At 37.0% G+C, this 25,262-nt stretch overlaps 1 protein-coding gene across 1 annotated transcript; it reads right to left on the bottom strand.

The window, feature by feature from the left end:
- Nucleotides 1-7,060: 7,060 nt before the first annotated feature.
- On the bottom strand, nucleotides 7,061-13,313 carry LOC104101386 (flavonol synthase/flavanone 3-hydroxylase). The gene is made up of 3 exons (XM_009608823.4): nucleotides 12,688-13,313; nucleotides 7,869-8,196; nucleotides 7,061-7,409 (listed from the first exon to the last, which is right to left on the bottom strand). The coding sequence occupies exons 1-3, from the start codon at nucleotides 13,161-13,163 to the stop codon at nucleotides 7,197-7,199; spliced, it is 1,017 nt and encodes a 338-aa protein (XP_009607118.1). The 5' UTR covers nucleotides 13,164-13,313; the 3' UTR covers nucleotides 7,061-7,196.
- Nucleotides 13,314-25,262: the final 11,949 nt, after the last annotated feature.

Below are 25,262 nucleotides of genomic sequence, written 5' to 3'. Positions count from 1 at the left end.
CAAAGGCTAAATCATGATTTTTAAGGCTTCAGATCACAGAATTAGGTTTCAAAACACGAGATGACCTATCGGGTCATCACAATGGAGACTCACATCCGGAAGAAGAAGGCACCGACAGATCCAACTAGATGGGTCGAGGACCGGGCGGAGACTACATATATAAGTTTCATAACTACTATAACTTGAAATTAATATTTATAATATTATATAATTAATAATTTTCTATCTTCTAAATAAAGGGTCGCTACAAGATTAATGTGGAGGAGTACACTCAGAGCTTGCCACCGAATGAGCAAGGCGAGCGACCACCCGTTTCAGACGAAGAAGCGCATAAGATATGGTTGGTTGTTGTCGGTGGTCCTAAAAAGGGGATAGCATACGGCCTTCCAGAGAAATCATTTCGGCGTTACAGGGCTGGATTGCAAGGTATAGGGACTTCTGCCCAAGGCGAGGCAATTGATAGGTCGACTATCTCGTCTATGGAGAAGAAGATCGCAAAGCTGACAGCAGAGCTTGAAGAGACAAAGGCTATAGAATAAAAGAGAGATAGACAATTTGATACCCTTCAAGTTCAGCTAGAAAAGAGGGACCGACAATTTAATCTCCTTCAAGGTCAGCTGGCCAATCTTCTTGCTAGTGGTGCTTTCCCCATTCCCCGGTATCGTGACCCTTCCCCAGATGCTAATCCTTCTCGTCGTGATCCTTCGAACCATGCCGACGATGAAGCTTCTAGTAGTGAAGATGGAGGTGATGCAATACAAAACACTCATTGAATGATGTTTGAACTTTTAACTTATGAAACGTTTTGTTGTTGGGTATGATGTTTTGTTAATATAGTTTAGTGAAGATGGAGATGATGTTTTGTTAATAATATAGTTTTGATAGTTGTTATTATTGTTATTATTGTTATTGTTGTTGTTATTGGTTGAATGGCAGCAATGTAATATTGCCATTATAGGTGATTGATTGTTGGCAGGTGGTGCAGCTATAAAACAGTTGTATTCTGCCAAAATAATACTCAGAAAACCGACCGCCTACTGACCGACGTCAGTCGGAAGGAAATGTTCATTTGATTTCCCAGAAATTTAAATTTACCGACCGACTTCGGTCGAAATTTTTGATTTTAAATATTAAATATTTTAATAATACTGACCGACTTCAGTCGGAATTGTTGATTTTAAATTTTAAATATTTTAATAATTCCGACTGAAATCAGTCGGAATTGAACAATTTTTTAAAAAATGAATAATTAAAATTCCGACCGACGCCGGTCGCTAATTTAAAAATAATTAAAAATTATTTTCAAAAATACCGACAGAATTCGGTCGGTAAGATTATTTTGTGTCAGATAACTTGGTCAAATTGCATTGACAATTACCGACCGATTGCGGTCGCTCCCCAATTGTGACCATTCTTTTTTCAACGAATTAAAAACGGTCGAAAATCGGTCAGTTTTTATTCGATTCCGACCGATTTTAATTGGTTATTCTGGATGTTTTTTGACAGTTTTTTTAGTAGTGGAAGGGAAGGGGAAGCAAAGATATAATACATTCTGAAGCTATTTATAGAAACACAAATCCTATCGTGTGTGATTATTGAAGAAAAAGGCAACTGGGGATTCCTTTTTTTATATTTCTTTAACTTCATACTTAGTTGTACTGCTAATTGAATGTTTTAAAAGGTTCCTTATATATTTCTTGACTTCTTCTCTTGATAATGGTGTAGCATATATGTATCACAAAAGAGTGAATAGAGACTCCGTTGAGCTGATGTTGAACCAAATGAGGAGAAAACTCTATGGTGTCCGTAGAGCAACTGGATTCGGACCTGACGTTAGCCTATCTGAACACAGAGACCTATGAATCAAAAAAACTTGCTTTAAGTTTCAGGAAGATTTTGAAAGGGACGTTAAGACATTGGGAAATATTCATCACCATAACCTTGTCATTTTTGAAGATTATGACTGAGAACTTCTCAACCAATAGGTTAGGAAAAACACTTAAATGGACATTCGGCATCAAAAGGTAATTTGAGTACAACTCTATTTTAGGTAAAAACTCATATAATAGTAAGAAACCGGCAAACCTTATTTATGGATAGGTCTTCACGGCTATAATTTTCCTTCTTTCAGCTATTTCTTCATCTCTCAAACCTGGGATCAAGCTTATTCTGCAATTAAAATAATTAAATATTTGTTAGCCAAGACGCATTTGTTGTGTATATCATAGACATATTACTGAATAGTATTGTATGTTCTTCCTCTCGTGACTTGGTTGTTACCAAAAATCTACTACGCATTAATATTTAATGCCCACCTAATCAATTATGTCCATCTTCTCAGCTCAATTAATTCATCATACAACACCCAATTGAGAATAAATAAAGTTATTTTTAATTTTCTTGAAAGGAGAAAGTTCGACAAATAGCGTCAATTTTTTTCGTTTGATAAGAGATAAATTGAGGCAATATTTTAACAGAAATACACATGCCCCATAAATATTGCTTATCAATACTATCCAATAGAAGTAAATAATGTACCTCTCGAATTATGAATGATAGATGAGTATACGTTGTAGAACATAAGTCAAACGAAAAAAATAATAAACTATTATTTAGTTTTCTTGGGCATATCATCAAACACTTGGGGTGCATTGAATATCTCAATTAATAAGATCCAAAAAGAATGTAATGGATACTATTATAGTTCAGTATTTTGTCATTTAAGTCATTTCTAATCAAGTCGTTAAATTGGTAAATCATTTATGTTGCTCTTACTTGCTCCAATACTTACAATCTTTGAGCTTCCAAAACTTTTGAACTGTGAACACTACCATAATTACTACAACTAAAAACTTAAATCAAAGGAGAAGAAAGGAGCCTGACTACACCCAAATTAAACGCAATATCTTGTCCTAACCTTTTTATTATAAGCTGAGAGAATAATATATTAGAACGCAAACAACCGTAATATTCATATGTTAATCAATATTAAGGGCAAAAATAGAAAAAACCAGAAGAAATAAAGTGAATATAAATTCGGAAAGATTAACAGAAAAATGGAGAAATAAAATCCCCAAAAATTGAAGAGGGAAAAAGGGGAGTATGTTTGATTGCCCAAAAATAAGATTTGTATTCATCAAATATCCAAAATTATGCATGAATGTATCTTATTCCAAACATGTGTCCGCAAATGAAACAAAGTTACAGACATGCATATAGAGAATTCAAAAAAAAAATCAGGAAAAAAAAGAAGAAGAATGCAGCACACACAAGAGACGTCCATTTCGCGTCTGGATGTTCTTAGCACAATTTAATGGACGTGGTTATGGAAAATCAAGCTTCACCGGATGGGTACCTTTCGGGACTTTGCTTATTTGTATGACATTCTTACTTGTCATTGCCAAATTGGTTGCATTTTATATTTGTGTAAACCCGTCAAACTTTGGGATATGGCCCTGGTTCCGGGCTGAGCTGGGTCTAATTTTCAGGTTGACACTTGATTGGTGTTTACTATAACACTATCTGATTTTGAAAGTTAAATTAGTGAATTATTCATTGTCATCCTGTGTATTTTGGATATTGTGGCATCACTTATCTAGTTACATTATATTACATGTTAATATCATTGTCGCTCGTTAAATTCCATTAACTTCTCAGTCAAAAACTTATTGATTTAAATCCATATTGTTTGGGGTATAACTTTGTTTATCCTTTTTGATAACTTCACGGACTAGGATAAAATTTTGGAAGTACCAAGAAGGCCATTCACAAGGTCTCAAGCTAAAGAGATGCAAGACAAGATTGTTGGACTTCAATGGAAGATCAAGAAGACGCTAATTGTGAAAGAAGAGCTCAAGACTTGTGGAGAGGATTTAGCTAAGTGCTACACTAATTTTATGATTCAAGTCCAAATCCAATATGAGGTAGATTGGAGTGCAAGCACCAGCCGAGGAGGGCCTAAATCAACCAACAAAAGGAGTTAACTTGGCGCACAAGTTAGGTCAAGAGAGCGATCAAGACACGGGGAGAAGGAGCCAAAGTTTTCTTATATATTTTTATTTCCTAGTTTGTTAGGACATATTTAATACTTTCGTAGATAGTTAAGGTTATATTTTCCTTTTCCTAATAATGTTGGAATAACTTTTTAAGATTGACTTAGTTGTTTTGGCCGAACTAAAAATATTTTATTCAACCAAGGAAGCATATATATAGAGCTACCTCATTTGGACTAGGCAAAATGGCCTAAATGGCAATTATACTAGTGCCACTTTATCATGCCGAACCTCCTACTTCACGTTTTTTCATCCAGATACTTTAACTTGTTCAAAATCTATATTTTAAACCCATCTGACTATGTGTGTATCTCACTTGCTTGACGTGGATGACACATCATATTCCACGTTATTTTTTATATTTTATCTGCTAAAAACACTTATTATATACTATTTCCTTAAAGAAAAAGAAAAAAAAAATTAATGCCTCCATCTCATATCTCTTCCCTCAAATTCACAGATTTCTTCTTCCTTGTCCATCTCATATCCCTTCTCCATTCTCATTTCCCTTCCCTGTCTCACTATTCCGTCGATGAATAGTTATTTAGGTATTTTTTTAATTAGGCAGATTAATGCCACATTATTCTTAGCAGTGACTATCAAGGCGTCGTCGGAGTCAGATATCATACGCTTGCGGAGCTGGATTTGGTGGGTGGGGGTGGGGGATGTTCACAACCAGAAGGGGGAGGGGAGAAAGAAACAGCTGGGTTGGGTTGTTTTTCTTTTTTGGTGGGAGTGTGGGGGAAGAAGGGGGCAGTGGGGAAGAAGAAGCGTAGGGTGGGGAATGAAAAGGGAGGGTGGTGTTGTTGGGGGGAGGGGGCAGTGGGGAAAAAGCTCAGTTCGCACTATAGGTGCTATTACATGGTAACTTAAACACAGCAGATAGATGGGGATGTTCTCTGAATCTAAGATGTGTTTCTGTCATGCTCAAATGGAGACCACCTGTTTATAGAATACCAATTTGTCAACTACCTGTGGAAGAGACCAATGGACATTCCTGAATATTTCGCAGCCTAGATAGCAATTTTATTTGTGTTTGAGATTAATCTTATTTGAGAACATCCGATTAGGATATAATCAAGCTGAGATTGTAAATATTTACTTGGAAGAAGAAGAAGGTACAGGGGGAACAAAAAGGGAGGGGGTGTTTTGTGGGGGGTGGGGGATGGGCATACAGGAAAAAGAGATGTAATGTGGTGAGTACGGGGAAGAACAGAAAGTGACATATCTCTTTCGCTTTTTTCTTTTTTTTTTTAACTTATTTTATTTTTCATTCTTATTTTAATGATTTTTTCTTCTTATTTTAATTATTTCTGGTTCAGAATGTTCATATTCATACTCATTATCCGTGTGAATTACACCCACTTTATCCAGTTCAACCATTATTTTATCACATGTGCTTGGTCAACGGTCAGATGAGGTTTAAATAATAGGCTTTGATCAAGTTAAAGTGTCTGAATGAAAACAAGTGAAGTAGGAGGACCGGCATGACAAAGTGGCACAAGTATAGGTGCCATTTAGGCCATTCTGCCTTTGGACTATAGAGCTAAGTCTTACAAAAATAACCAAATCGAAAACTATATAGCTAGTTCAAATTGGAAACCTACCAAGCTGGCTCAAAGTGTTTCTCAATTTACAATTACCCTGCCCAACTATTTGTAATTGTAGGACTGTTTCTTTAACTATGTCGGCATATACCCAACTCTTTATTTGAAATTTTCTGGAATTCCTTTCAGCCCAAATGTGGTAAATGGTAGCAGCAAAGAGGAATCCCAAAATGGAAACTTTAACATCCTTATGACTGATTTATGTAGATAACAACTTAATTTTATTGTCCCACGTATAGACTCTTATGTTTGTTCTGTCCATCTTAGCAAAGTCTGCCACATTTGCTAGCTTATGAGCACTAAAAGAACAAGTAAAAATGAGTTTCCTTACTATTTGTCGAACATAGAACACACTCTATTGGCACATGGACCCCCTACTTCCTCAATCTATCTACAATAGACAACCTATTTTGCGGTGCTAGCGATAAGATGAAGTGATGCTTTGGATAATTCCTTTTACCAAGATAAGGATTGGCTTGATTTTATATTTTCTAGTCTTTTTTCTTTTTCTAAGATAGTTGGACTTGTTGCTCAAAGTAGTTTAGGACTTTATTTCCTTGTTTTTGAGGCTCCAATTTTATGGTCCCTCTTACCTATATAAAGGAATGTCTTTTTTTTGTTTTTAGACTTAGAATATTATCAACAAAAATTGTGAGATTCTTCTTGCACTCTTGTGTGTGGCTACTCTTAGATTTATTCTCAACCTTCAAGATTCAACTTAAGGGGATAAAACTAAACTCTCTCCGAAATCTTAGATCGCGTTTAGGTATTCAAGAAATGCGATAGATTTAGGTTTAGTGTTATTATTATTATTCTGAAGGGTCGGGTTTCACAATCTATCTCTTGTCCTTAATTCTCTACCAAATACAATTAGTTTTTCATTAGCTAATTATTGTTGTTAGGATTCAACTTCAAAAATAGATACCTTGAATTCAAGAAAAAGTTTCCTCAATTCAATCTATCTTTAATTTTTGTTTTCTTTTTCGCTTCTTTATTTATTTTTAACTTCCATATTTTTTAATTTTTTTATTTTCTTATTTTTTCTTAGTAATTCTTGGACCCCTAATATATTGTTATCACTTTCCTTCAAGCTAAGATGGGACTACATTCATAAGCTTTTCCTTTCATTTAACTTAATATTATTCTTACCTGAAATTCACTTCTGAACAGTTATGGAAAACAAAGATTATAAAACCTAATCCTAATAGATTCCTAGCCGTTACTGATGGGGAAAAGAAAGTTCCCTAATTGTTTCCTGCTTTACAATCCTCGTAATTCTACTTGTAAATGAGTATTGCTTTATAATTTGCCATGTCCAAAGTTAAACACACTGAAAAGCAAAGCAAATATTTACATGTAAATAAAGTATTAATAAGTCAGTTATTAGCTAGTACCAAAAAGTTTTAAGTCTAAACATATAGTCCTTTATAATAATAAGACAATATCTCTTGGTAAGGATAGTACAAACTATAATATAATACTCACGATTCACGAACATACTAGCTAATCGCTGCCAAACATATATAGAGGAGTTTCTTCACTGAGGAAGCTTGTTAAGCTTACAATAGACATAATCCTTGTACTTCTTGGTCTTGAATTTTGGTGGATTGGCCTCATTAACCAGCTTAGGAATTGGCCCAACTTCATGCTCTGATGGTGGCTCCAAGAAAACTGGCCATGACATTCTTGTCTTGTCCTTTGTCACTGTTGTCCTATGGTACACACTCTTGTATTTCCCATTGCTAAGAATCTGCTCAACAATTATGTCAATTTTAGAAATGGAAGGAAATAGAAACATAAAGAGAGAAAGTGTGTGTGTACTAATGGGATTTTACCAAATCCGTATGATCATAACTATGGTAGTCAAAGATACAAGAAACAGCCCTAAGTCTACCTTAATTTCAAGCAAGTTGGGTCCATTATAAAAATATTCTTTATACTGCAATGTATAAGACTTAAACTCACTTTTTAAAAGCATCATAAAGAAGCACAACTATCCTCCATCTCTTCACCACTAGTCGCTCACCTCGTTCAAGATGGATTTTTTGCACCATCTAACAATAAGATGATGCAAACCAATCTATTTTAAAAGAATTTCCAATTCTCTTGTCAATATAAATTCATAAATAAAACTCTCTTTATTTTTTACAAAATCTTATAACAAGTTGAAAAAATCATATGAATTTAAGTGAGTATGGATAAGATATACCTCAACTTGGTCACCAATGTGGATAATTAGGGCATTTGGTATGTACTTGACATCATACCAATGGTCATCCTTGAACACTTGGAGACCTTGGACTTCATTTGGGACAAGAATGGTTATATGGGACATGTCTGTATGGGCCACAACTCCAAGTGCCAAATCGGGCCTTGGGCATGGTGGGTAGTAATTGATCTTCAACAAGTAAACTATTTCTTCACCACCTGCTGCCTCCATCATTTCATGGGCTTCTAACCCAAGCCCAAGTGATAAGCTCTTAAAGATCTTCTCCGCAACTTCTCGCAGCCTCTTTGCGTACTCCTCATTTGCTTCCCTAGAAAGTTATTTTTTTTTCTTCAGATTCACGGTTAGAGGGATTAAGTGGTTTGGCCCACTATAAAATTCAAGATTTAGTTAACCTTGTATTACATGGAGGGTATTAGCTAAAATCAGGATAAAGTTTACGCAACTGATTATCTATCCTATATAGAAGGTTGATTAATTTATCCTAATTATACAACAACAACAATTCCAATGTAATCCTAGTGTATCCTAATTATAATTATTGGATTATCATCTCAGGATAATCTGATTTTGAACCAAATGATCCCTAAATGACATAGCATGCGCTAATGAAAATAGAGTGGTAAAGCTGTAACCCTAGCACATTAACGATAATAAATAGATCTTATCATAGACCATAATTTTATTGTTAAAAGTTCAGGCATAAAGTACATTTTATTAAGCGGTAAATAGTCCTGCTTGTTATGATATAGCAAAAATTAATAATTAGTAAGTAATATGGCATAGGGTGGAGGGAGAAAGGGGAGGTGGGGATGTCTAGTGTGATAGAGGAGGTTAGGTGGGGCTAGGGCCTATATGTCCAAATTCTACCATAATTAAGGTGATCAGAATAATCAACAAAGGTTGTGGGTAGAAAAAATACTTTTTCATCAGAAGTTTTAAATTTGAGCTCTGAGTATGAAGTTATCTTTGTTAGATACCATACAAGAGGATGGAATTTAAAAAAATGAGGAATTTCTCAAATTAGTTACAGCTTTAGTAGTCCCCACATGGCTTGAGTCAATATCAGAAAAAGTTTCTGCTATGGTCCTAGAGCATTCTGAGTGTGATAATTGAGTATATTGAAGAGTTTGATAAAAAAAAAAGGAATGGAATAAATTTCATACTAATTGACGTAGAATGTCATATTCTATTTCATTTAACCATAAGCATCATATACATCTAGTATCATAAACACAGACGTCCTAATATATATAATAGCATAACTTGAAAACTTAAAAAGAGAACCAGTTATACATGTACTTAGAATAGAGACCTAATTCACCAAATCTAGGTGATGATGAAGGCATGAAGATATATCTAGGTGTGTGCGTCTAGAAATAGTTTTATGGTTATTTAAGTTGGAGTTTTAAAATTATTTTTTTTTAAAAAAAAAACTACCAATTCAAATTTGGGGAGCAATTTCTTCTTAATATAGTAGTGTATAGATATATAAAAGGAGAAGTAAATAAAGTAGTCTCTCTCTATATATATAAAGAGAAGTACATAATTATATGATACCAAATGGTATAGCCATAATATGACAAGTGTAGATTTTTAGGACAAATCTCCAACGTTTTAAAATTATTTTAAAATAAAAAACAAAATTAAGGAAATAAAATATAAATATGTGGGAAAATATAAAGATATAACACTTCTAATTAGAATTATGATGATAAAGTCGTACATATACACATAACTCAAATCATAATAAATAAATAGTTATAAAGGAAGAATACTAAAAAAAAAAAAAAGAATTTCAAGCGATAGCGTAAAAATATATATACTAATTAAATTTCTCATGTATGAAATTTTAGTTAATAAAATAAAACTCATAATTTTATAATAAAAAATATAAAGATACTATTACGATATTATACATAAAGCATATACATATTAAGCATATTGTTTACATAATTTGTGTTATATATATATAACACAAATTAATAATTATTAAAATATTGGTAGATTTTTTATAAAAATAATAAAAGGCTTATCTCTTTATACTTTTGATGAATTCAAAATTATAATTTAGTAAAATAATATTATATTATTTAAATTTTCAATAAACTACAAAATTGAGAAAACTAATCAAATATTATAGTAGAAAAGAATGTACAAAATAGGGGGATAAAGATAATTTTATGATATTTATATTTTAAATTAATTAAAAAATAAAGATAAATAAATAACACTCAAAAAAATTAAAAATAAATTTAAACAATTGAAGAATTTTGAACAGTATAATATAAGTTTAAAACAATATATTTTTCGGGTAAGAAAATATATAACTATGTTATATTAAAAGAGAAGTATATCAAAATTCACATTAGTAAATGTATAGCACTAAGTACTTATTAATTTAATAATAAGAATAAATAAGAAACAAATAATTTATTTGATTACTATATGATAGGGTTGTGCATTTGGATCGGATATCCAAAATTTGAACCGATCCGCTCAATTTTGGATATTTGGATCGGATTTCGGATTATGTTTATTAAACTTTCGGATATCCAGATCGAATTCGGATTGGTATAATTTTAACCCGATCCGAAATCCAAAATTATTAGGGCATGTATAAATATTAAACTTTAATTTCGGATAGCCAGTACTTCCTTTACATCTTCCTCCAAGTTATTACCTTTACAATTGCTGGATTTAACTACATTGGCACCATATTTCCCTCATGATTGTAGAAACACGAATTTTTCTTGTTGTATTGCCTCTTCTAACAAAGAAAATATAAGTATGAGTTTCGCAACTTAGAGGCATAACAACTCGAACCTCTAGAGAAATATTTTCTTAGAGATGCAATGTTGATATAAGGGATGAAAAGCAAAGAGATGTTTGTATTAGCACAGAACACATAAGAAGCAGATAAGGCAGACGCATTAGCCGATTAGATTAGCAATAGCCTTAATAATACGTATAATCTAATCCGAAAATTCGAAATATTTATACGATCCAAACTTTAAAATTCGATCTGATCCGATATTAATTCGGATCGGATTCAGATTGTATTTTGTAGAATCCGAAATTTCAATCTGAAATATGCTAAATCCGATCTGATCTGATCCATGCACAGCCCTACTATATGATGTGTATCCTTTAATTTTGTATAAATTTTGTTATATTTATACACACTATATTAGATACTCCCTCCGTTCAAGTTTATGTAAATCTATTTTCTTTTTGGTCTGTTCCAAAAATAATGACCCTTTCTAAATTTAGAAACATTTTAACTTAAACTTCCAATTCTACCCTTAATGAGAAGTTTTTATAACCACACAAATACTCTGGACCCATTTTTGACTTGTTTAGGATCACAAATTTCAAAAGTCTTCATTTTCTTTTTAAACTTCGTGCTCAGTCAAACAGGTTCACATAAATTGTGACGAAGGGAGTAATAAAATACAACTAATATTTATTAAAATAATATGATATATTAGATCATAATTTTATAAGATTAATATTCTGTCAAATTATCCGTGTATCGCGCGGGTTCTAACACTGATATTAAAAATACGAACTTTAAACCTAACACAATTGCAAAATTAAATTCAAGTGATAGAAAGATTATATAAAGAGATAACAACAATTTTCCTAACCAATGACAGACATTTTTCATAGATGTCTTATTTCATCTTATTACTCACGAAAATCCATTATTCCCTCCATTTGAAAAAACGACATTATTACCTTACTAGTTTATTTAAAAAAGAATGATACCTTCCTAAATGTAAAAAATAATTTAAGTTGATCTTATCATTTTATCTTAATTACAAGCTTTTATATAATCATATTAAATACTATAATAAGTTTTAAAATTCTATAGCCACACATATATTACAGAATATATTTAAGACTACGGTAAAAAAATATTTTTTTTTCTTTTTAAACTTTATGCTTACTTTCTGCTTAATCTAATTATGTCGTATAAATTGAAACAGGCGGCATATTTTCATTAGTTCAATCGAATTGTCTTGTTCAAACTCGTAACACGTGTCTTCGCTGTGAATTGCAGAGTACAACTGCTCCCAGTGACGTTGGGCGTAACTGGTCTTGGTTAGAATTAAAACAAAAAGAGTAATTCTGGCTAACCCTTTTTAATTAGTCAATTCCCATGACGATGTTGACAACAATGGCTACTTCTTATGGTAGACTCCTTTTAATTCCGATGAGCTGGCAGAATTTAATAAAAATCCAAGACGCAGCTTTTCTCTCTCTCTCTCTCTTCGGTAGAGTAACGTTTAGGACCATTTGTACATGAAATTTTGCTAAGTTTATTGAAAATGAGTTTTTCAAAAATTAAAACTTTTTCGAAAAGAAAAAGCAAATTTCTCACTCACAAACTGCACTATTTTTGCACTATTTTTTTAAAAGTGAAATGCACGTCGAAATATAATTTTAAATTATAAATATTATATTTCAACTTAATTTCAAATACTATTTTTTTTCTAAAATATACAATTTTTTGTCCAAACGCCTACTTATTTGAGTAAGGTCGAATGGAAGGAAAGTGTGATGGGAACCTAAGATACTGCTTAGATATATCTCATTTCTCGACAGTGGTTTAGTTTAATTTACTAATACGCATTTAACTTGTCTAGGATATAAGATTTGATACTTTAGTTTTTTCTGCGTAAAGAAAAGCTTAAAAATCTATTCTAACAAATCCCTAACACAAACGACAGCACCTTAACAGCATGCATATTTATTTTAGAGTTGAAAGATATGAAGTGAGAAAGAAAAAAAAAACCTGTAGGAAGGAGGGCTTTTAGGCCAATAACGATAATTGATGGCAGAAGGAGGCCAAATCTTATGGAACAAATGATCAACCCAACCTCTTTTCCCTTCAAGTTCCTTCTGCAAAGAAGTACCATACCCTTCAATATTCTGCGACCCTGGAGTCTTTGCAATCACTTCTTTCTCCTCTTGTGGTACAACCTCAAAGAACTCTTTCCCTACTTTTTGCAAATTCGCAATAACCTCATCTGGAATTCCATGATTTATCACTTGAAAGATCCCCCACTCTTTGCTAGCATCCGATATGAGTTTCACTACATTTGTATCGTCTATGTCGATTACTGGAACTTGAAGAACCACACCATGCAACGTTGTGGATGCGGGCTGCTCGTTCTCTGACCGTATGTATTCTGATGGAATTGTGTCCATGCATTTTGTTATTGACGCTATTGCTTGTACTCTTGCAACTTCCATTGTTAGGGTTTTCATTTTTCTTCTTAAGACCCTTAATACACGTTCATATGAATTTTGTTTCCGTTATATAGGGAACTGATGCGCTGTATTTTTACTACTTCTCATTGCCGAGCTTCTTGCCTATACCTAACACTCTGAAGGAAAATAGGATTCACTAAAAATAGGGGTGAATTAAAGTGATAGGGTTCCCTTTTTTTTCTCGTGGGTGACTTACGTGGAATATTGTTGTTCACTAATACTACCTACCAAACTTCACTTCTTCGTGAATCTGAAATTAAAATTATAATTGATCCCCTTTTTTCATTTAATTGTGTATCTTAATTAGTTCGATTGAACAAAATATATGAAGACTTTTAATTTTGTGATTTTGAAATAAAATATGTATGGCATACTAATAAAACATGTCGTTTGAATTTAGTGAATTTATAAACATGTTCATGTCCATTCGTCAAGAATAAAATGAAAATATTCATATACTACTAATTATAAAGAGGTCACGTTCTTTTAGAAATATGATAAAAAGAAAAAGAAAATATTTAAATGTAAAAATGATAGAAAGCGACACTTGGGTATTGTAGTTGCCACTCCTTCAACCAACCTCGAATTAGCTTTAAAACTAGAGGAGGGTTCCTCGGGTCAACAGCCACTCCTTCAAACTACCTCAAAATTCTTGTTTGGGTGAGTTGTCGACACAGCTCGAAATTTACATGTTGTATGCACAATAGTGTAAATAATAGTACTACTATACACTTGTTTCCACAAAAGAAAATGTATAATTATATACTTGTCTCTCAATGAGTTTATTGTGTAAGTGTTTCTAGAAGAATTTTATTTTAATTAGTCTTGAGTTACTTTCCACCCATTGTTTTTGTTTACTCTTAAAGGTGGATAACAATTAAATTTATACGCGATTTTAAGAATATATGAACTAATTCAATACAAGTGATTAATGACGTTAGGTAAGCAAATAAAAAATAGAGTAAATAGCCAAACCAATGATGATAGTGAATCTGGGCTCGGTTAACGGCTTAACAAGAAATCTACCTTCGGTTCCGAGCCAACACTTATGAAGAACTTATGAATAAAAGCAAGAACTTTGAATAACTTTTAGAAACAGAGAGAACATATGTATATTGCCTTGGTATGCGTGTTACAATGTCCCTAATGAATAATCAGCTTCCCCTTTATATAGTAGTGAAGTTTTACCCTAAGTACAATTCTAAAAAAGGTAAAAATCTTCCTCTTCGCTAATCACTTATCTACCGCTGATACGGGTCGATATCCAACCGAATACACGGATATCACGACCCTTTGTTAATCATGTGTGGCCGTTCAGTAATGCTCTCCAAGGCCTCAGAACTCGAACCGGACCCGGGGGCGTGGTTTCGATGGTTCCGAGGGCAAGTGTTTTGCTCGGGCCTTGATGCGAGAGGCTCCTGGCTTCGATTCCGATTTCTGGCAGTCATGTTCTTGTGTTTGCCTCACCGGGAAATTGTGGTACTCACTACCCCCGATTTTACCCGTATACAGATAGTCCCCTTGTTTCTCAGAGAGTAGGTTTGCCGAAACAATGGGAAACGATAGATGTTCTCCGGTTCCTTCTTTCGTACGTTACGATGAAGGAGCCGAAACGTCCCATCAGTAGCATCGTTCTAACTTCGGACGCGTCATAATCATTGGCCGACTGCCACCGAATGCGTATTGTCGCCTGTTTCCCTATAAAAGCTTCCATCCTTTGTTCTTTTTCTACTTTTCGACCAAGCTTTTACCTTCGAGCTTCCCAGCTATCATCAAACTTCTTTCAAACCTTCTTATCTTCATCCTTGTCGTTCAACTTTCATAGTGATTTTCAGGTTTTTACCTATATTTCCTTCAAATCTTCATACTTTGTTCTTCATCCTTCAAATGCGTTCTTTCAAACCATCATATTCTTACTTTAAATTTTCAAACTTCTCCAGATAACAATGGCTAAAACCTCCAAATATGTTCCTCAACAAGTTGCCTCTTCATCTTCTCAATCTGTCGCCGGTACTGAGGCGATTGCCCCTGAAGTAGTTGCTTTCGAAACGGCTTCTCCCGAGGTGGCTGCCGATGAACCGGCCCCTGAGCCTCCCTTGAAAGTGTTTATTCCCAGGGGCTGCTCAATTGCAGATGACTTTAAGGTCGAGAAACCCTCACGAAAAAAAGACCGGGGTGAAGGAGCATCAAGGTACATATGCTTCGTGATCGAAGACGTCCTTCTCGTGGTCCAAAAGGACTGCAATTGGGAAGGCAAGGATGTAGTAGTCCCCGGGTCTGACGGCGCCATTACTAACCACGTGGAGGGGTACTTAAGTGTTTATACTTACCCCTTCATACTGGGCCCAGTGGATCCCATTGTTCTGGATTTTTGAAAAAGGTACAAGGTGTGCCTCGGGCAAATCCATCCATCTCCTTAGAGGATCGTGATCCTCCTTCGCTACTTCGTGAACAAGACCGAGTCTCGTCGGTTCACCATCGATCATCTACTCCATTTATATAGTCCTCGAATTTTTTGAGGGGGACTGATCAAGCTTACCCGTCGGACAGCAAGGCCGCCTTTTTGAGCATTGACAAAGACCGAGAAGTGGAACGCATCTCGTAAGTGTAGTCTCTCCTTAAGTGTCATACATACTTGTGGTTGTGCAGACGTTGCTCGGGTTCCAAATGCGGACCCCCGGCTAAAGGAATGGATCGAGGGCATCTTTACTGTCACGACACAAACCGATGGGCCATGACGAGTGCCCGAGTCCTACCTGTCGAACACCCCTAATCATGCGTCTAAGATATAAACATGAATTAAGGGTAGGTCATGAATAACATCTGTCAATAAACTACTGAATTACGTGAATGACATACATGAGGAAAACATGTCCAAAATACATATATACATATACATGCGGAATACGGTAGGGCGAGTCGACAAGGCTGCGATAGACAACTATATATCCAAAATTGGAAGCCGACAAGGTTACATACTATCCAACAATATATGAATGTCTATAGACCTCTAATAGAGTGTACAATTATATAAAGGACGGGGTTGGGCCCCATCGTACCCATATCTACATACCAAAAATAGCGTACCAAAACTAGTAACAACTACAGATCAAGTAGAGCACACCAACTCTCGCTGATCAAAGATCCTTAAAAGAGGGACCATTAGCCTGACTACCTACACCTGCGGGCATGAAACACAGCATCCCCACGCAAAAGGGACGTCAGTACGAATAATATACCGAGTATGTAAGGCATAAAAATAGTACATAAAGACATAAATGAAACATGGAGTAAAGAATTCCACCTGTGAGTCTAAATAACTTTGTGAATCCTGAAATATTTATAATGTCATGCACGTACATATAAATGTCGTATCATGCTTAGGTATAGGTGTACATAACATCATCAAGTCTCTAAGGGCATCCCATCTGTCGTCTCGGCCACTGTGGGCAAAATTATCAACATATACCAGCTGATCAGGTGGTAATGCGTATATAACGCTGTAACCTTTTCCCATATCCCATGTACATATAATATACGCGTATATAATGCCATCTTTTCATGAGTCAATGTACATGTATAAATGAATGAAATACATAAGAAATACGTTAATAAGATTTCTCGGAATGTCATAAGATCAATATGCCTTTCGGATAACTTTATCAACTACGTATTTTTCTGAGACCCATGAACAAAAGATATAATAATAATTCTCATGGGGAATCAAGAACATAGGCACCCCTAGTACTTCTATGAACAGAGTCATTTATGAAAGATGTGTGTTTTCTCGTTTTGTTTGTATCATATGAAACATGCCAAAAAGAAAGAAGGGATAGCCTTAACATACCTGGGCCGATTCTCTTGACAATCCCTCTAACACACATCAATCGCGACGAAACACGTAATAGCGAGATCGAAATAGGAAAAAATCCGTATGATGTTCTTAAGAAAGATTATACCGGGCTCCCGTAGAATTACAAATCCCGTTGCTATTACGTAGTATAACTTCGTATGAATTTTGTAGCAAATCACGTTGCTATCATATAATATAATCTTTGCTGAAGCTTTCTTCATTACATTGTAGAGATACAAAGTGAATTAGAGAGGTCTTTAATATCTTTGGGTATGGGCCCCACTTATGTGGTGACTTAGCCACAAAACCCTTCTAAATGTGCCACCTTTTACATGAATTAAGAGTCACAATTTTGGCTATGATCAAGGCCTCAACTGCTGCCATGTTGGGGGGCTTACTAAATTTATCCAAAGATTATAAAATTAGCTAATCCCCCACCAAAAATTATTAATTACCCAATTATCCACATAATTAAAAATTATTTCAAATTACTTAAAATACTACTTACTTTTAGCACACTTTATGTACCTTACTATCATGGTCATATGGTACCTTGTATGGCACTAGTCCATAAATACTGGGTATTATAGCTCGAATCATATTTTATCCCAAATTAACAACCTTCAACGAAACTCATTTTCTTTGATTCGTTTACCCTTTAACCTTCATGACACTTACTTATCGTCTGTTACAAATAGCATAAATGCTTATAACCTCAAAAATAATCTCATTCTCGAGCCTATGTCGATTAACTTATGACGAAACTTTAACGTACGAAAATGCGAGATGTAACATCCTTCCCCCCTTAGAAACATTCGTCCTCGAATGTTTAACTCCCCAGGATCTATATAAATTTTGGCAGAGTCGCCTTTGTAACAGTACTACTATCAACCCTTCCTGTAGAAAACTCAATAATTCAATTCCACATAGGACCACAATCATTGATAACGACAATGGCCTCACACGATCAATGATAATAACTAACACAAGAATCCATACACGTACCTTAAGGCTGGGATGACTCAGTCGGATCCTTCTTTGGATGAGGAAACAAGTGAAAATATCTAGACTTCATGTCTTCTTCGGCTTCCCAAGTCATTTCTTCCACATTATTGTTTCTCCAAAGTACTTTCACCGAAGCTACGTCTTTAGTCCTCAATCTCCGAACCTGTCTATCTAGTATAGCAATGGGAGTTTCCTCATATGATAGCTGCTCTGTGACTTGAACATCATCAACTGACACAACTCTAGAAGGATCTCTGATGCATTTACGAAGCATAGACACATGAAAGACTGTATGTACAGACTCTAAGTCAGAAGGCAAGTCTAACTCATATGCTATCTGGCCCACCTTCATATGATCTTATATGGTCCAATGTACCGAGGGCTAAGTTTTCCTTTCTTACCGAACCTCATAACATTTTTCATCGGTGATATCTTTAGGAATACCCAATCGTCAACCTGAAACTCCAAGTCCCATCGTCGATTATCCGCATAAGATTTCTGGCAGCTTTGAGCTATTAATAGTCTTCCCTGTATAAGCTTAATCTTCTCGATTGCTTGTTGTACCAACTCTAGTCCTACTAACTTAGTTTCCCTAACATCGAACCATCCTATAGGCGACCTACACTTCCGTCCGTAAAGAGCTTCGTATGGAGCCATCTGAATACTGGAATGATAGCTATTATTATGTGCGAACTCAATAAGCGGCAGATGATCATCCCAGCTACCCTTGAAGTCTATCACACAGGCCCATAACATATCCTCAAGTGTCTGAATAGTACACTCAGCCTGTCCGTCTGTCTGGGATGAAATGTCGTACTAAGACTTACCTGAGTCCCCAATCCTTTTTGGAAGGACCTCCAGAAATTAGCTGTAAACTGAGCTCCTCTATTCGAGATAATAGATATAGGGACACCATGAAGTCGTACTATCTCCTTAATGTAAAGCCTTGCATAATCCTCTGTGTAATATGTAGTCCTAATGGGCAGAAAATGGGATGATTTTGTAAGTCTATCAACAATCACCCATATAGAATCAAACTTACATTGGGTACGAGGTAAGCCTACGATGAAATCCATGTTAATTACTTCCCATTTCCAAGTCGGAATCTCTATAACCTGCAATAATCCATCGGGTTTTTGATTCTCAATCTTAACCTGCTGACAGTTAGGGCACTGAGCAACAAACTCTTCTATATCCTTTTTCATTCCATCCCACCAATATATTTCCCTAATATCATGATACATCTTTGTTGCTCCTGGATGGATGGAATAACGAGAATAGTGAGTTTCTCCCATAACCTGCCGACAAAGCCCTGCAACATTAGGGACACATAATCATCCTCGATATCTTAGGACCCCATATTCCGTAATCTCAAATGGTGTCTTATCCTTCTTAGGGGTTGTATCCCTATAATGAGCTAACACAGGATCCTCGTACTGCGTTCCTTCACTTCAGTTACTAAAGAGGATGTTGTCGTGTTCTGAATAGTAATTCCAGTATCACCTGAGTCCAGTAACCAAACTCCAAGACTAGCTAGCTGATGAATGTCATGAGCTATCCCACTCTTCTCTGGTTGTAAATATTACGTCCTACCTATAGATCTATGGCTGAGGGCATCATCTACTACATTCGCCTTCCCTGGATGGTATAAAATATCAATGTCATAGTCTTTCCGTAGCTCCAACCATATCCTTTGGCGTAAATTCAATTCCTTTTGCTTGGAGATATACTGAAGGCTCTTATGATCCGTATAGATATCAACATGAATGCCATACAAATAGTGCCTCCACATCTTTAGTGCATGAATCACCGCGGCTAACTCTAAATTGTGGGTCGGGTAATTCTTCTCGTGCTTTCTTAGTTGTCTAGAAGCATAAGCTACAAGCTTACCATGTTGCATTAGTACACAATCCAATCCAACGCCCGAAGCGTCACAATAGATAGTATAACCATCGGTTCCCTCTAGGAGTGCTAGAACCGGTGCTGGAGTTAATCTGTCCTTCAATTCTTGAAAATTCCGCTCGCAAGCATCAGTCTATTGGAACTTAGCTCCCTTCTGAGTCAACTTTGTCAATGGTGCTGAAAGAGAAGAAAATCCCTCTACAAATCTCCTGTAATAACCAGCCAAACCGAGAAAGCTACGAACCTCCGTCGGTGTTGTGGGTATAAGCTAAGTCTTTACTGCCTCAATCTTTTATGTATCAACCCAGATACCTTCACCTGAAATAACATGCCCAAGGAAAGCTACATAATTCAACCAGAATTCACATTTAGAGAGTTTTGCGTACAACTCCTTTTTTTGTAGAACTCTAAGCACCGTACGCAAATGATCTGCATGCTTAGCCTCTGAACGGGAGTAGACCAATATATCATCGATAAATACAATCACGAACAGATCTAGAAAGGGTCTGAACACACGACTCATCAAGTCCATGAATACTGCTGGGGCATTGGTCAAACCGAATGACAGAACACGAAACTCAAAATGCCCATATCTGGTTCTGAATGCTGTATTCGGAATATCTTTCTCCTTAACCCTTACCTGATGGTACCCTGACCTCAGGTCTATCTTCAAGAAACACTTGGCACCTTGCAAATGATCAAATAAATCATCAATCCTCGGGAGCGGGTACTTATTCTTGATTGTCACCTTATTCAACTGTCTTTAATCAATACACATCCGTAAGGAACCTTCTTTCTTCCTCACAAATAACACAGGTGCTACCCCTCGGTGATGTACTAGGTCTGATAAAGCCTTTTTCAAGCAAGTCCCTTAGTTGTTCCTTCAACTCTCTCAGCTATGCAGGTGCCATTCTGTAGGGAGGAATAGATATTGGCTGAGTATCTGGTAATAGGTCAATCGCAAACTCAATTTCTCGCTCTGGTGGAAGACCTAGAAGCTCATCGGAAAACTCGTTAACCACAGGAATAAATTGAATGGTTGGTGACTCTATTTTCACATCCTGAACCCGAACTTAGTAATAAATATAGACCTTTATGATCATCTTCCTTGCCTTGAGATAGGAAATAAATCTACCTCTCGGCGATGCCGTATTACCTTTCCATTCCAAAACAGGCTCCCTTGAGAATTGGAATCGGACCATCTTTGATCTATAATCAACGTTGGTATAACAAGAAGCTAACCAATCCATATCCATTATAACATCAAATTCTACCATATCTAACTCGATTAGGTCTTCTACTATAGATCGACTATGCACTACTACTATACAATCTCTATATACCCACCTAGTTATCACTGAATCCCCAACAGGTATGGACTCCTCAAAAGGTTTAACCAACTCAGATTTTATTCCAAACTTACTAGCAACCAATGGAGTAACATATGATAAGGTGGAAACCGGGTCAATCAATATACATACATCATATGAGGAGACTAATAATATACATGTAACTACATCAGGTGATGACTCCTGATCCTGTTAACCTGCTAATGCATAAATGTGGTTCTGAGGACTGCTCGAGCTAGATGCTCCACCTTTGCCTCTACCATGACCGATTGGTTCTTGTTAACTTGTCCTAGGGGCATACTGATGATGACGAACCAACTACAGGTTCTGCTGGTTGAACTATGCTTGTACCACCTCTCGTCAGACAATCTCTTATAATGTGGCTTGGATAACCACAAGTATAACAAACACTCAACCCCATACGGCACTACCCCACATGCTTCTTACCACATTGAGCACATCGTGGCAAGGGCGGCCTCATATAACTTGACTCACCCTTATACTAAGAACTTGAGACCCTGAAATTCTGACTAGGCCCTGAATATGTGGAATGATCAAATCTCCTATCGGCAAACTAAGGGGATGCGCTAGCCGATGGCTGGGCTAGATACCTCGGGTATTGTTGTCTCTGACTACAAACTCACCAGAAGGACCCGAAGATCTCGATCTCTTACTCTGGCCCCTATCATGCTCACGATCGGAGCTCTACTTTTTCTTACGCTCCTTTACACCCTAAGTGTATGCCTGAATACGAGAAATATCCATGCCTGGATGAAGTGAGACCGACATATAGTCGTTAAGCAGGTGCGGCTCCAACCCCATCACGAACTAGTGAACTCGATCCTCCATCTTAGCAACAATAGTTGGAGCATACCTAGCCAATGAATCAAACTGAAGGTTGTACTCCCGAACACTCATATTACCCTGCCGAAGGGTCAAGAACCTATCACCTCTGGCCCATCTAAGCTCTAGTAAACTCATGCCATACCGCTAGATGGGCATCCTCACCTCTGGACAACTCCCAAGACTCGTACCAATTAACTGCAACATCCTGAAGTCTATAGAAAGTTAGCTCAACTGACTCAGTCGCAGTGGCCTTCATTACCCTCAAAGTCCTCTGCATCCTATCGATAAATACCTGAGGGTCCTTGTTTGGATCTGCTCCAGTGAATACCCGAGGGTCCAAATTAATGAAATCACAAACCCTCACACTGATGGCCCTATCTGCATGACCAATACCTAATTCTTGACGCCGAGATTGTGCGACTACTAATCGAGTCAATAGCTGAATAACATCTCTCATCTCTTGACCCGATGCACCTGGTTGAGGAGCCGGACGTACAGGGGCGGGCGCTGGAGCTGGTGCCCCTCAGAGCTTCTCTGGAGAGGGTGGGGTATGTGAAGTCTGAGATGGAATCTCACTATGAGACTCTCCCCGAGTCCCGGTAACTCGTGGTGCTTGACTAGTAGTCTCATGAGCCACGAACTTGCCCTTCTGGGTAGCTGTAGCCTTCTTCGGCATTGCTGAAAGCATAACACATCGTTAGAAAAATGAATTCTTATATCGCACGATCTAAGATAAGAAGGGAGGATAACATCCTATATGTACTGTAGCCTCATGTCTATAAGTGTGGTGCACAACACACCCATAAACAAGACTCTACTAGATACGGTCTGTAGACAACCCTAGGATAGAACTGCTCTGATACCACTTTTGTCACGACCCAAATCGATGGGCCATGACGAGTGCCCGAGTCCTATCAGCCGAACACCCCTAAGCATGAGTCTAAGATATAAACATGAATTAAGGGTAGGCCATGAATAACATCTGTCAATAAACTGCTGAATTACGTGAATGACATATGTGAGGAAAACATGTCCAAAAGACATATATACATATATACATAGTCCCAAATGAAGTCGACGACTTCTTTTTCATGGACCTTCTCGAACGCTTGAGCTTCGTCCCACTTAGAAAAATAATCGGTCATAAACAGTATGAATTGAGCCTTACCAGGTGCCCACGGCATGGGACCTACAATATCCATTCCCCACTCCATGAACGGCCAAGGTGACAAGACCGAATGTAGTAGCTCTCCGGGTTGATGGATCATCGGTGCATGCCTCTGACAGTCGTCGCATCTTCGTACAAAGTTCTTTGCATATTTCCCCATGTCGATTCAGTAATATTCGGCCCTGATTATCTTACGAACCAAATATTCTGCCCCCGAATGGTTTCCACAGCTTCCTTCATGAAATTCCCTCAAAACATATTCGGTGTCTCCCGGCCCCAAGCATATGGCGAGCGGGCCATCGAACATTCTTATGAATATGGTACCTTCGGATAGGCTGAACATGGCCGCCTTCGTGCGTAGAGCTCTCGATTCATTAGGATCCGATGGCAACTTCCCAATTTTCAAGTAGTCTATATACTTGTTTTTCTAATCCCAAGTTAAACTTGTTGAGTTTATTTCGGCATGGCCTTCTTCCACTACCGATTTCATGAGTTGTACGACCGCTCCTGATCTTAATTCATCGTTATCAACCGATGACCCAAGTTAGCCAGAGCATCGGCCTCGCTATTTTGATCTTGGGGTACGTGTTATAGGGTCCATTCCTTGAATTGATGCAGCGTTACCTGCAATTTATCTAAATACCTCCGCATTCGTTCTTCTTTTACTTCGAACATCCCATTGACTTGATTTACCACAAGGAGGGAGTCGCACTTAGCTTCGACCACCTCGGCCCCCAGGATTCTAGCCAATCCGAGACCTGTAATCATAGCCTTGTACTCGGCCTCATTGTTAGTCAATTTCACAGTTCTAATAGATTGCCTAACTACGTTACCCGTAGGAGGCTTCAACACGATGCCGAGTCCGGATCCCTTTGCATTCGAGGCACCGCCCGTAAAGAGGGTCCAGATTCTCGAGGAAGTCCCCGAGGTTAACAACAATTCCTTTTCAAATTCGAGTATTAAGGACGGCGTAAAGTCGGCTATGAAGTCTGCCAAAATTTTCGATTTGATGGCAGTCCGGGGTCGATATTCGATATCGTACCCGTTAATTTCTATGGCCCATTTGGCCAATCGGCCCGAGAGCTCGGGTTTGTGCATTATGTTCATTAGTGGGTAAGACGTTACGATGCATATGGAGTGGTATTGAAAATACGGCTTTAACTTTCTAGAGGTGCTTAGAAAAGCGAGCACCAATTTTTCTAGGTGAGGATACCTTATTTCGGCCTCGCCTAGAGTTCTACTAACATAATAGATAGGAAATTGCATGCCTTCCTCCTCCCGAACTAAGACTCCACTTACCGCTACCTCGGATACCTCTAAGTATAGGTGCATCTGCTCGTCCGCCTTCGGAGTATGGAGCAAGGGTGGACTCGAAAGGTACCGTTTGAGTTCTTCCAAGGCTTGTTGGCATTCCGGGGTCCAAGAAAGGTTATTCTTATTCTTAAATAATGAGAAGAACCGGTGGCCCTTATTGAAAGACCTCGATATTAACCGGCCCAGGGCGGCTACGCGCCCGGTTAGCCTTTGAACGGCCTTGACTTTGTCCACCACAGTGATGTCTTCAATAGCTTTGATTTTATCGGGATTGATCTTAATCCCTCGGTTGGACACCATGAATCCAAGTAACTTTCCGGATCCGATCTCGAATGCATATTTCTCTTGGTTCAGCTTCATATTATATTTCTTCAGTATGTCTAAGGTTTCCTGCAAGTGTTTCAAATGGTCCTCTACTCGCAGGGACTTAACTAACATGTCGTCAATATAAACTTTCATTGATTTCCTATTTGTTCTTCAAACATCCGGTATACTAGGCGTTGATAAGTGGCATCGACGTGTTTTAGTCCAAACAGCATTATGTTATAACAATAGGTGACAAATTTAGTGATAAAGAAAGTTTTTTCTTGATCACCCGGGTGCATCCGGATTTGGTGTTACCCGAAATAGGCGTCGCGAAAGCTGAGTATCTCGTGCCC

This window comes from Nicotiana tomentosiformis, chromosome 4 (genome assembly GCF_000390325.3).
Source record: "Nicotiana tomentosiformis chromosome 4, ASM39032v3, whole genome shotgun sequence".
NCBI lineage: Eukaryota > Viridiplantae > Streptophyta > Magnoliopsida > Solanales > Solanaceae > Nicotiana > Nicotiana tomentosiformis.
The sequence above is the reverse complement of the archived record's forward strand: the minus strand, read 5'-3'. Positions and strand labels throughout refer to the sequence as shown.